This window comes from Taudactylus pleione, unplaced genomic scaffold, assembly GCF_031769625.1.
Source record: "Taudactylus pleione unplaced genomic scaffold, aTauple2 ptg000749l, whole genome shotgun sequence".
In the NCBI taxonomy this organism is placed as follows: domain Eukaryota; kingdom Metazoa; phylum Chordata; class Amphibia; order Anura; family Myobatrachidae; genus Taudactylus; species Taudactylus pleione.
Genome location: NW_028285151.1, coordinates 1,162,656 through 1,176,929, shown reverse-complemented (window position 1 = coordinate 1,176,929; position 14,274 = coordinate 1,162,656). Strand labels below are relative to the sequence as shown.

General features: G+C 43.0%; 1 protein-coding gene across 2 annotated transcripts in view; it reads left to right on the top strand.

The window, feature by feature from the left end:
- CORO1C (coronin 1C) overlaps positions 1 to 11,658 on the top strand; it is a 95,810-nt gene extending 84,152 nt beyond the window's left edge. For both annotated transcript variants that reach the window (XM_088457271.1, XM_088457270.1), the window contains exons 8-11: positions 4,809 to 4,954; positions 6,271 to 6,328; positions 9,437 to 9,682; positions 9,964 to 11,658. In XM_088457271.1, coding sequence (XP_088313397.1) covers positions 4,809 to 4,954; positions 6,271 to 6,328; positions 9,437 to 9,682; positions 9,964 to 10,101 — 588 coding nt within the window. In that variant the 3' untranslated portion in view covers positions 10,102 to 11,658. The remainder of the gene's footprint in view (positions 1 to 4,808; positions 4,955 to 6,270; positions 6,329 to 9,436; positions 9,683 to 9,963) is intronic.
- Positions 11,659 to 14,274: the final 2,616 nt, after the last annotated feature.

Sequence of the window (14,274 nt, the reverse complement as noted above, 5' to 3'; positions counted from 1 at the left end):
TGTTTTGGTTTTGGATCTGGATCTTTCTTCGTGTTTTGGATCTGGATTGGTTTTGCCAAAACCACCCTTCCGTGTTTTGGGTTCTGGGTTTTGTGTTTTGGATCTGTATTTTTTTTTTAAAAAGCATAAAAACAGCTAAAATCACAGAATTTGTTGGTTTCTCTGCTCCTATGCTATTAACCTCAATAACCTTAATTTCCACTCATTTCCAGTCTATTCTGAACACCTCACACCTCACAATAGTGTTTTCATGTCCAAAAGGTTGCACCGAGGTAGCTGGATGACTATGCTAAGCGACACGAGTGGGCGGCACAAACACGTGACCCATCTAGGAGTGACACTGCAGTGGCAGACAGGATGGCAGTTAGAAAAACTAGGCCCCAAACTGTACATAATGCAAAGAAAAAAAAGAAGTGCAAGATGGAATTGTCCTTGGGCCCTCCCACCCACCCTTATGTTGTATAAACAGGACATGCACACTTTAACAAATCAATCATTTCAGCGCCAGGGTCTGCCACACAACTGTGGCTGAAATGATTGGTTCGTTTGGGCCCCCACAAAACAAGCTGGCAATTAATGTGTCCCTGCACAAACTGGCTCTACGGAGGCAAGATGTCATCCTCATCCTCCTCATCCACCGATTCCTCACCCTCTTCAGTGTGTACATCCTCATCCTCACAAAGTATTAACTCGTCCCCACTTGAATCCACCACCACAGGTCCCTCTGTACCTTCTGGAGGCTGGTCTCCCTGGAAGAGCTGATAATTCATTTTGATGAACATCATCTTCTCCACATTCTGTGGAAGCAACCTCCTACGCCTTTCGCTGACAAGGTTCCCGGCTGCACTAAACACTTTCGGAGTACACACTGGAGGGGGGGCAACTCAGGTAAAATAGAGCCAGCTTGTACAGGGGCCTCCAAATTGCCTCTTTTTCCTGCCAGTACAGGTATGGACTGTCTGACATGCCTACTTGGATGCTGTCACCGATGTAATCCTCCACCATTCTGTCAATGGTGACAGTATCATATGCAGTGACAGTAGACATGTCAGAAATTGTTGCCAGGTCCTTCAGTCCGGACCAGATGTCCAAACTTGGTCCTGCCTGCCCTGCATCACCGCCAGCGGGTTGCTTAGGATACCTAAGTTTTTTCCTGGCAGCCCCAGTTGCGGGAGAAAATGAAGAAGGAGCCGTTGACGTGTCACGTTCCGCTTCAGCTGACAGTGTGTTCACCAGCAGGTCTTTGCACCTCTGCAGGCTTGTGTCGGCCGGAAAGAGAGACACCACATAGGCTTTAAACCTAGGATCAAGCACGGTGGCCAAAATGTAGTGGTCTGATTTCAACAGATTGACCACCCTGGAATCCTGGCAAAGCGAATGAAGGGCTTCATCCACAAGTCCCACATGCCGAGCGGAATCGCTCCGTCTTAGCTCCTCCTTCACTTTCTCCAGCTGCTTCTGCAAAAGCCTGATGAGGGGAATGACCTGACTCAAGCTGGCTGTGTCTGAACTGACTTCACGTGTGGCAAGTTCGAAGGGCTGGAGAACCTTGCACAACACGGAAATCATTCTCCACTGCGCTTGAGTCAGGTGCATACCCCCTCCTTTGCCTATGTCATAGGTGGATGTATAGGCTTGTATGGCCTTTTGCTGCTCCTCCATCCTCTGAAGCATATAGAGGGTTGAGTTCCACCGCGTCACAACCTCTTGCTTCAGGTGATGGCGGGGCAGGTTCAAGAGTGTTTGCTGGCGCTCCAGTCTTCGGCACGCAGTCGCTGAATGGCGAAAGTGGCCAGAAATTTTTCGGGCCACCCAAAGCGTCTCCTGCACGCCCCTGTCGCTTTTCAGAAAATTCTGCACTACCAAGTTTATTGTGTGAACAAAACATGGGACGTGCTGGAATTTGCCCAGATGTAATGCCCGCACAATATTGGTGGCGTTGTCAGATATCACAAATCCCCAGGAGAGTGTAAGTGGGGTAAGCCACTGGGCGATGATTTCCCTCAGTTTCTCTAAGAGGTTGTCGGCGGTGTGCCTCTTACTGACACCGGTGATACACAGCGTAGCCTGCCTTGTAACGAGCTGGCGTTTCTGAGATGCTGCTACTGGTGACGCTGCTGCTGTTGCTGCGTAAGGTGATACATCTACCCAGTGGGCTGTCACAGTCATATAGTCCTTAGTCTGCCCTGTTCCACTTGTCCACATGTCCGTGGTTAAGTGGACATTGTGTACAACGGCATTTTTCAGGACACTGAGGACACTTTTTCTGACGTTTCTGTACAGTCTCGGTATCGCCTGCCTAGTGAAGTGGAATCTAGACGGGATTTGGAACCGGGGACACACTACCTCCATCAATTGTCTAAATCCCACTGCACTAATGGCGGATACCGGACGCACGTCTTAACACCAACATAGCAGTCAAGGCCTCAGTTATACGTTTTGCTTCAGGATGACTGCTGTCGTACTTCATCCTCCTCGCTAAGGACTGTTGGAGGGTCAATTGTTTAGTAAAAGTAGTGGTGTTCCTACTTCCTCTCTGGGATGATGAACGACTCCCAGCAGCAGCAACAGCAGCAGCGGCAGCAGTAGGCGTAGCAATGCAGGATCCTCCAGAGGAATCCCGGATAGGAGAGTCAGTCATGCCAGTGACATGGCCTGCAGGACTACTTCCGATCCTGACTAAGGAGGAAATTGACGAGGAGGGAGTTGACGGTGTGGTTTGCAGGCGCTTGGATACAACAGGACAACGGGATTTAGGTGTCCCTGGACTGCTTACGGTCTTAGCCAAAGTTTCTGAACTTGACAGTAACTTTTTATGAACGTGCTGCAGGTGCCGTATAAGGGAGGATGTTCCTAGGTGGTTGACGTCCCTACCCCTACTTATTTCACCTTTACATATGGTACATATGGCAAGACAGTTGTTGTCCGGATTTGGATAGAAATATTGCCAGACCAAAGAGGTGGAATGTTTGGTCTTCTGCCCAGGCATGACCGTGATGGGCTTTTTCATCCCACGGACAACAACTGTCTCCCCCGGAGCCTGATTTAAACAAACCACATCACCATCAGAATCCTCCTCGCCAACTTCCTCCTCAGCGCCAGCTACACCAGTATCCTCATCCTGTTGTACTTCAACAGTGACATCTTCAATTTGCATATCAGCAAGTGGACTGTGGGTGCTCCTTTCAGCACTTGCAGGGGGCGTGCAAATGGTGGAAAGAGCCACCTCTTCCCGTCCAGTGCTGGGAAGGTCAGGCATCGCAACCACCACCACACTTGGACTCTCCTTGGGGATTTGTGATATCTTCTTAGAAAGCACAGTTCTTCGCTGTGCTTTTGCCAGCTTAACTCTTTTGATTTTTTTAGTGGGAGGAGGGCTTCCATCGTCATGTGAAGCTGAACCACTAGTCATGAACATACTAGGGATCGACCTTAGCCGTTCCTTGCCACTCCGTGTCGTAAATGGCATATTGGCAAGTTTACGTTTCTCTTCAGCTGATTTAAATGTCTTTTTCAAGGTCATTTTCCTGAACTTTGCCATTTGGGATTGTATGTGCCCTCTACTATGACATTGGGCATCGGCCTTGGCAGACGACGTTGATGGCATGTTATCGTCTATGTCATGACTAGTGGCAGCAGCTTCAGCACTAGGAGGAAGTGGTTCTTGATCTTTCTCTATTTTATTTTTATCGGAGAAAGTTTGGTCCTCCATTTATGTTATATCGATTTGATATATACGTGCGGCTAAACACAGAAAATAATTTTTTTTTTGGTTTGGACTGGAGTGTACTTTGGGGGTTACAGCACCCTTTAACGGTCAAGCCAGCCGGCCCTTTACTTATGACACAGGCGCACGCTTGGCACTACTTTGTTGATGCACGTGCGGCTACTGCGCACACAATTCACAAACACAGAAAATAATTTTTTTTTGGTTTGGACTGGAGTGTACTTTCGGGGGTTACAGCACCCTTTAACGGTCAAGCCAGCCGGCCCTTTACTTATGACACAGGCGCACGCTTGGCACTACTTTGTTGATGCACGTGCGGCTACTGCGCACACAATTCACAAACACAGAAAATATATTATTTTTTTAGCACTTGGGGGAGCACCCCTGATGGACAGAGCACCCCCTGGACAACACTACAGCACTCCTTTAGGACTGGGACACTGCACAGGACTTTGGAGTGGACACAGCCCCTATGGAGAACTGACTGCACAACACAGTCCAGCCTGCCCCTATGGACTTTGAAGTAGTGGACAACAGCAGCACTACACTACACTACACTACACAGCCCTAACTCCCACCCTCCCTCTTCACTGTCCACAGCCGAGTGAGAAAATGGCGCCGACGCGGGTACCTTATATAGGATCCAAAACCCGCGAGACTCGGAAGGCGGGATGATGACGTTTTGCCTCGATTTCAGATCCGAGTCAGGCGGGAAAAGTCGAGCCTGACTCGGATCGGACTCGGATCGGGGGGGTTCGGATTTCAGAAATCCGAACCCGCTCACCCCTAGTGTGTACCCAGCTTTAGTCAGTTAGATGTTATTCTTTTGCATTCCTTGTACACCTCTCCCCATTGTAGGTTTGCTCCCAACACAAACTCCTATCTGCACTTATATTTTTCTTTTTCCCCCATAATCTAATTTGATACCAAACGAAAATTCCAGTATTGCTAAGTCATGAAATAAGCATTTACAGATTGGGGCTTTTCCATGTTACAAAGGTGTGAATAGTATATCGATTACACTAGTTTACTCAGGAGTCAGATGATGTGTCACTTTGCCCATTGTTACTCTACTCTACAGGGTGACAGCAGTATTCGGTATTTTGAGATCACGGAAGAGTCCCCTTATGTGCACTACCTCAGTACATTCAGCAGCAAGGAACCACAGCGAGGGATGGGTTACATGCCAAAGCGGGGACTGGATGTCAACAAGTGCGAGATTGCCAGGTATTGACCGAAATGTAGGAGATTCTCACCCGCCGCATGTATGTGTGTGTGTGTGTGTAATATATTTATTTGTGTGTGTATATATATAAAATGTCTAAATGTCAAAAACCTAGGGCAGTAAATGAGTTGAGCGAAGACAAATGTGTGTAATGGATGGTTTAGCTGTCTCCTGTGAAGAATCAATGCGTGGAATTATTTATTAGGGGAGAGCCTGATCATTGCCGCTAGAGCACTTACAACTTTAATCTCTGTCCCAAGGGGAAGTGCCCTCAGATCACCTTTGGACAAACCCATTAATGTGCATTTCTATTTTTCTTGACTTTGTGGAGATGCAAACAGCATGTTACAGTTTCATAGCATTCTATGAAAGACATCCATTATTAAGCTAACCTGAACGATGCTGGGTAAACATTGTACTGCTGTAGCTGCTATTTGTACATACACCTAAAATGCACTGTGATTACTATATATACCAATTGAGAACAATGTGTGGTTTTTAGTTGGTCATATTACCAGTTCTGAAAAGTTTTTTATGGGAATTTTGAAATTTCTATAGTCTAAAATGGATATTTGGTAGCTCTTCAAATTCTTCCTCTAAGTACAAATCCTGCTTATAGTGACTTAGTGATTTTTATTAGGCCAATCTGTTACACATTTCCTTTCATTAAATCTCTATTATGACAAGCATGTTTATTTATATACTGTTATATGATAGTCAGCGCTGGTGTCGGGTGCTTCATTAAAATTCAGTAGATATCTATTGCCTTCTGAAATATAAATAGGTTTATCTTACAAAGAACATGGTTACACTCTGTTCAATAATATACAAAAAGTAATTACATTGTTTCTCCTTTTAATGCTGGGAGAGAGAGAGACTTGTAAAAACATTTTTTAGAAAATTTGTGCTTTCATCATTAAACAGAGCATCTGTATTACCAATATACAATGTTAATGTGTATAAGCTCCTGTAAGTATCTGTATATAGTTATAACTTGGGAAGACTTCTAATGTGATCACTTAAATGTTCATTAGAAAAACACAGGTATTGTAAAGAATAGTATGCTCCCTACTGCGGATGATATTTGATGTTTCCATAGATCTTGGACACCTGTGATTTCTAATATGCCTAACTTTCTGTTGTTGGGTCATATATGCCACTTATAAACAGCAGCCTACTCCTTTTTATATGGTCACAAAACTCATTGGTGACTTCTAATAGACCCATATTGTTCCTCAATAAGAAAACCAGACATTGTTTTAATAAAATTCATGAGCATTTTCAGTCTTTTTATTTTTTTTTTCCCCCTACCCCTCAGGTTCTACAAATTGCACGAGAGGAAATGTGAGCCAATTATCATGACTGTGCCCAGGAAGGTGAGTACAGGAGAAATATGCTGTTAGAAAGTCATAAAGCTGCCAAGAAATTAAATACTTTAAAACAGGGGTAGCCAACTCTGGTCCTCGAGACCTACCAACCATGCATATTTTCCAGGTCTCATCACAGAATCATAAGTGTAATTCCACCTGTGCATTTTTTCAAATGTTAGTGAGTAATGACTACACTTGTGCACCAACTAGGTGGTCTGGAAAACGTGAACTGTTAAGCTGGCCACACACCTAAAGATTATCTGTCCAACCAGCCAACTAGTTGATTGGTTGGAACAGGGCTCGACAAATCCCGGGGGCCAGGTCGCCATGGCTACCAGATTTTGCTGCCTGGCTACTAGATTCTGCAGTGAGGGAGGAAGCAGATCCTCATTAGTACCGATGGAGATTCATTCCTATAGTATTGCGGTGCATGTGCTGAGTGTTGCCTGTGGTGACTGTTGTGCCTCTGTCCGTCCCGGCCTGCGGAGCGGCTTCAGAGGAATAGTGGTGTGACCATGTGGGGAGAGGGGTTTTGTTTTACTTTCTGGCACCATTATTTTATGTGACATGTGGTCCGTTATTACTGGAGGGTGGGGGGTGGAGCAGGGGAGCTGTGCAGAGCAGTGAGGGGGCCTCCATTTTACTGTATCCCATTCACCTGTGACCATTTTGTGGACTAGTATAGTGTGTATAACAGTTGCGTAACACACAGAGCTGTGCTCCTCACTCACTCCTGTATTTTTTTTGGGGGTGTGGTGATCTGGCTCCTACACTTTCATCCTGGCTCCTAGATTTTATAAAAATTTGTCAAGCCCTGGGTAGGAATGAAAATCTGGTAATGTATGGTAGTAACTGATCAGCAATTTACTCCTAAATGCTGGAAAACAGATGAAAATGGTCTTCAGACAAGTTTGAACAAATTGTTTAGATCAAACAGGTTTTGTCCATTTTCTGGCGTTTGGGAGCAAATTGCTGATTGTCATTTGCTTTCATACCTTACCAGATTTTCATTCCAACCAATCAACTAGTTGGCTGGTTGGACAGATCTTTAGATGTGTGGCCAGCTTTAGTAGCTCTCGAGGACAGAAGTTGGCTACCCCTGCTTTATAATGTGAGCACCGTAATGGGCTGAGTCCCAGTATGCATTAGGATATGAGGAACGTTTCCCCTGATACTCCTTTGCACCCAGTCGTTATGAAATTGCACTGCATGGTTTGGTGTTATCCCAAAGTGGATTTGCAGATGTAGGATTCAATAACATATATGTGCAGACTGAGTGTATATGCTGGTATTTATGCATGTCCTCATAAGAGGCCTCTAATAACAGTAGTGTACCCATTTCGGTATTGAGACCTCTGCTCTGTCTTATCCTGCAATGTCCTTTTTATTTGGGGCTGGATGTGTCCCACTGTTTAGGATTATTTTATAAAGCCATTTATGAAATAATATCTAAGCACCCTATTTAGGGGGTTGGGTATGAAATACAGACAGTCAGGGATGCCTGCTGTCAAAATACAGACAGCGGCATCACGATGCCCCGTATCCCGACAGGGGTACTTACCTAACCCCTCCCCCTTGGCTCCTGAACTTAACACCTAGTTAGTGCCTAACCCTGAGCTCCCACCATAGCCTAACTCTAACCGCGCCCCCCCCCCCCCTACCGTGGTGCCTAAACCAAACCCACCCAGTCTCCACGCGACTAACCCCTAATCTGGCCACGCTATAGCTATGTTCATGACCGCGGCTGTTGGGACTCCGGCATCAATATCTAAACTGTTTAGTCCTGGGTTGGGATTCCGACGACTGGATTTCAGCATCGGGATTTCAACAGCCGTCATCCCGTCCGTCGGCGGCATAACTGCATCCCCTATTTAGGGCATTGGATATCTTTTTTTTTTATTAAAATAAAAAAAACCTTCAATTGCAATCAAATATAATACAACACGATCCTTTCTCATCTAGCAGTGTCCAGGTCCTAGACTATTATTCTTAGTGTTAAAATTTGGTAAAACAATTGTTTCTGAATTGCCAGTAGATATGGGCTACATTTTTTATTTATTTATTATTATTATTTAAATAATGTATAAATTAATTATTTTAACTCCCCGTGAAATGAGTGATACGTTGGTGTAGTTTTTTTAGCAGGAAATTTAGTTAGGAAAAGGCTGTCATTTTAATGGGATTGTGTTTCACAGCCTATGCTCTAAAGCAGTGGTTCCCAAATTGGGTGCCATGGGGCATATGCAGTGGTGCCATTGGTTGGTTGTCCAGGACCAAATCAAATTATTGTCAATGTAATAAGCAAAACCAGAGCTGGTGGCTGCCAATCATAAAATGTGTGTACAAACTGAAGCACAACCCTGTCCACTACCACATAAGGATGACAGGTAAGCACAATTTACTTCATTTTATAATGTTTGCTGAACTTCTCAAAATGTCAACATTGGGGTGCTGTGAAAAAAAAACAAAAAACCTGCTGATCCTGTAAGCTGCTGCGATTCAATAACGTCTGGGTACCACTGCTCTAAAGCAATAGCTCTGAAACTGTTACAAGACCCTTGTTGATTAATGACCTGATTCAGAGGTGCACATAGTACCCATGTTGGCGCATCTCAACAATTATTTTCTACTTTGCATGCGTGAAAAGTCCTGAAAACCCTTACTGCGCATGTGCAAACCAATGTGTGTGCTGGCGTACGCATTTGCGTCTATTATTTGAGACAGCATCTGCGATCCATGGTCATTTCAGGCTGGTGACTGGGAGGTGACTGCAAAGAGGAGGTGGCATGGGTGTGTTCCCGCATGCGGCTGCGTTCTTCCGCAGCCACAGTAGCCATATTTTGAGAAAGTTACAAGGAAGGCTGTGCACCAGGTAGGGCTGCTCAAGGAGCCAATGTTGTGATAAGATCCACCAGCTCCGTTGATCGTTGCTCAGATATGCAAAGTGGGAGTCAGTTTGCTCAGTCCGTTGCACTGAGGCTACAACAAAGGCTATTTTCATATTTTCACACTTGCGAATTCATGAGAAATTGCAGCTGAGCATGACCTGCGTATACCTCTGAATCAAAATTCTTTATTTTAGTAGTTTGATGTTTCTATGATCTTGTCTTTCAGTCGGATCTTTTTCAAGATGACCTGTATCCAGATACAGCCGGCCCAGATGCCCCTATTGAAGCTGAAGATTGGTTTGACGGCAAAAATGCAGACCCTGTTTTGATATCACTGAAGCATGGGTACATGCCAAGCAAGAATCGGGACCTGAATGTGGTAAAGAAGAATATTTTGGGAAGTAAGCCAGCTGCACAAAAGAAGACTGAGCAAGCCAGCACCCCCAAAAAGCCATCAGAGGCTTCTCATCCTGTGAGTAAATAAAGCTTTAGTCATGGTAGCATAATATGAATATAGTGTCTCCTGGGAATAATTTCAGATATGTAGAATTTAGGACACCATGTGAAGCTGTGAGGAGGTTTTTGGTCTCTTGATCTTTCAACTAGTCCCTGGGGTTTTGCACAATGTAAATCCAGTAGCTATGGTGACAGCTTGCGATTTTGTGGTCTTTGTTTTTACTCCAATTAGAGTTTATTCTGCTGAATGAGGAGTAATGTTTCCACCCTTGACTTCTCTTTATTGGCTGTTTGCAGCCCAGTGACGGCAAGCTGGACGAGGTGATGAAGGAACTACGTTCAATGAAAGACATCATCCGATCCCAGGGTGAACGAATCTCCAAATTAGAGGATCTAATCGCCAATCTCACCAACAATGATGAGTCTGAGGACTGAGTAAAGCAAAATTGTATCCAAGCTGGAGGTGCCCACTGCCAGATCACATTCCACCCATCACTATCCTCCGGGCCCAAGCATTGATCAGCATTCCAGCACAGACTGTAACCACCATTCCCAGTTTAACATGTCCCACCTACCCCATCCACCTGGTGCCTCCATTCAAGACCCACTTGTATCATTTCGGGAGATTAGTTAGCTGCCAGTAACTTTCACTTCTGAAGTGTCACAACATGTTGATACAAAACCATTCACGTGGACCTCATTCCAAAGGGAGAAAGGATTTAAATGAAGTCTGGTTAAAACCGACAAACTACTTAATTAAAAAGCCAAGAATTTTACCCTCACCTTTCAAGTGTTACATGACAATATTTTTCTGTTTCTAAGATCAGTATAATTTTTTTTTTCTTTTTAAATTCTGGTTCTGATCTAATTTCTCTGGGTGCAGGGGGAGGGGGATATATGGATGGACCAATGCCACTTATATATATATATTTTTTTTTATTATTTCTTCTTCAATTAATTTTTTTTGCCAAAAAGACCTTGTTAAAATATTGGGACCATGCATCGTATAGTGTTTTTTTATTTTTAATGTAACGGAGGAAACACTGTGTTACTGTCTGGAATCGCAAGAAAATTACCCATAAAAGCTTAATGAATTTTATATAAATCTTTTTGCTATTGTGTGCAGTAAAGTTTATTTTGCCCTCAGCGACTGAGTAAGCAGCAGAAGATAGAAGTTGAAAGGTTTCCTTAAATTTGGAAACATAAAGTCATTTACGGCATTTTCATCTTACAGCTAAATCTAGGAAGCCAAATCTGTAATTTAGAGGTTTTTTTGCTTTTAAATATATTGTTTATAGAACCCTGTCTGTATTATTTTCAAGGGGGATGTAAAATAGCACTACAGGAGGCCCACAGTCTGAGTCCTCTAGCATTTTGGGATAGTCTTTCTCACTGTCATACTAAGCCATCAGTACCATGGTAGTTATTTTCTATTGGTGGAGGGAGTACATTATTGTTTTTTTTCCTTTCAAATTAGAAGATCAAATCCTATTCTAAAATGTTAGGTTGTGCTAACCGGGCCATAGTGACAGCATTGACTGCCAGTGGCACATACCTGCATTTATTGTTTTGTGCACTCAGACCTGTGGCATCATCATCATAATGCTGCTAATGTTGATTTGGCACTAATGTGTTTTATAGGGAAATTAGCAGAAATATGAAATTGAAAGATGTATCCTTACACTTTGCGGTAGTCCTCAATGCCGCTAGGGTTGAGGTCCTTTGTGTTTCTCTTTAGCCATTCACCTGGCTAGCAAACATATCTATCTAGTAGCCGCTTACTCTTTAGTGTCTATTTGCAAGTATTAAAAACACAGGAATAAACTGAGTAGTGTTGCACTGTGGCTTATATCACACCCCTCACACTGATGCAAACAGGCGTTAGTGTATGTGTAACTCCATTTATTACGTTCAATATTGTCCCTTATGTTGCCTGAGACCAAAAAAATATCCATGTTCTCTATTAAACTAGCTAACTTTGCTCTCTCTGAACCATCGAATATTTCATTGCATGATGTGTTGTAATCCGAAGTATCTTAACACACATTTTTCGTTGTGTTCTGACTGTTGAAGTTTATTAGTACAAATGTGGATCTTGTGTAGGATCTTATTGTGAGTTTAGTGATAAATCATCATTTATTTTATCTATACTATGCTGGAATTTTCAGTGTACTGAGGCTATTCAATTCTGTATGATGTTCCGTTACCTGATGCACATCACCTGTACATACATTCATCATCCTTTTCCTATGCACCCATATTACCTCCCCCCTCATATGGGTGATTGTGCCATGGTTATCTGTGTTCACATGATATTTTGACTGCACATCACGTTCATCTCTCCGTCACGTAGAATTGATTCACCCCCTGCAGGAATATAGTTTCAAGGAAGCAGGACTAATCAGAAAGAGACCATTTCCTAGCTGTAAGTTTGCCTATAAAATGTGGCATCTCACGATAAACTGGTAAACCACTGAGCCATACTAAAATACATGGGGTTGTGGTAAAGGACTAAAGTGCTCCTTCTTCATGCTTGTGCCAATACATCTAAGAGATGTAGAAAGTAAATGTACATCTGACCTTATTTCCCTGTAAAGTGGGGTGTCTTAGTTACAATTTGAAAGTTGCATTTTGGTATAGGCTTTACGCTCTGACAAAGTACACACCCTAGACCTATTTACAAAGATGCATATGATACTTTTTCCTCAAAACTGTCACATACGGGATTGGAGCTTTTTAAAGAATGTAATTATTAAATAATGTAAATATTTAGTTTAGTGCAATTCTTGCTTAAATATATACTGCTTATTGACTGCAAAATGAAAACTGGATCTGAAATTCATTTTAATTTCGAGCTGTACTGTGATAATCACACTTGACCTGAGACTGATGGAGGTTTCAAAGCTGCAGCTGGCTAATGATCGAGCCTTCTGCTGGGCATACACTATACAGTTATCTGTCCAATCTGGCTAGTTGGAATGAAAGCCTGGTAATGTGTGGGAGAAAATGACATTTGATCAGATGGTCTCAAACACTGGAAAACAGGCAAAAATGATTGTTTAAACTGGTTAAATTTGTTGATGTAACCCATTTGTCTGAACGACCATTTTTGTCTGTTTTCCAGTGTTTGTGAGCAGTAGTCTAATGTCACTTACTCCCATACACTACACTACCAGGTTTTCACTCCAACCAGCCAGGTTGGACAGGTAACACTGTAGTGCAGAGGTTCCCAAACGCAGTCCTCAAGGCACCCAACAGATCAGGTTTTAGAGATATCCATGGTTGAGCACAGATGATTAAATCAAATTGAGGTACTAATTAAGTCGCCTGTGCTCAACCATGGATATCTCTAAAACCTGAACTGTTGGGGACCATTGAGGACAGTGTTTGAGAACCTCTGGTATAGTGTATGCTTAGCATTAGTAATGTTATGCACAATTGCTTACTACTCTGTGACAGCCATGTTACTGAATGACTATATATTCCCATTACCATAGAATTGGGTCAGAAACTGCGCAACTCTTATGTTGGAGGGTGTAACGGCAGGGATCTGAGGCAGGACTGTGAATAAAGATTTTAGTTATTTATATATTTGTTTTGAAATGCGTGAGTCTGGGCTGCAATTACTCTCAATTCTGTATATTGGGCATTATTAATTAATCACACCCAAGCCAGATTTAAAAATCTTTGTAGCACAGTAGGCTCATAATCACTGAATTAGTGTTTAACCCATCTGTGTTTAATGAAGAGCTCTTTATATTTAATATTTTTGATAAGTTAACATGTGACCTTCATTTCATGTCCTTGAGAGATTAATTTTGAATAAAGACTGCACAAATACTAGCATGTACAAAAACATTACTACTTGTTAATGGGGTGCCACACTATGAAACAGGAGCTGATACGATTTGAACTCTGGCCACCTGTCATTCCGCATCAAGAGCAAGTGGGAAAACAACACGTCTGCAGGCCAGAGAATTACAGAGGAACAGCAGAGGGTACCAGGCAGAATCCTGTACAACTCATTCTTTGTTACTGCTGCATTCTTAAGGCCCATAAACACTAGATGATATTTTGAACGATTTGGCCAATTCAGACGCACCGGATTGACAAATTGTTCAAATTATCCAGTTTGTAAGCACTGTGTTCTCCCACGGCGTTGTTAATCATATCTTCAGATCTTTTGTACATGCACGAAGATCTGTCAATCTTGTTAACTATTCGCCGCTGATCGTGCAGGGTGTATCCTCTACCAAACTACCCGGCAATACGGTTACATTATATAGTTAACAATCTAACCACCAAATGATGCAAGATATATCGTTTGTTAGATTGCACAGTGTGTATGCACTAGATCATTTGCCGGGGAGTTCAAGGGAAATGGTTAACGACATTGCATCGTTTGCAAATAGTCTAGGGCATTGGTTCCCAAACTGCGCCATGACACCCTGGGGTGCCTCAGGTTGGTGGTCCAGCACCAAATCAAATTCTTTATGGTCAATGTAATGTAAATATGTGGACAAACAGAAGTTCAAATCTGTCCACCCATAAATAACTGACCCTAATACTGGGCATACACTGCCAGATAAAATGTCTGTCAGACCGACA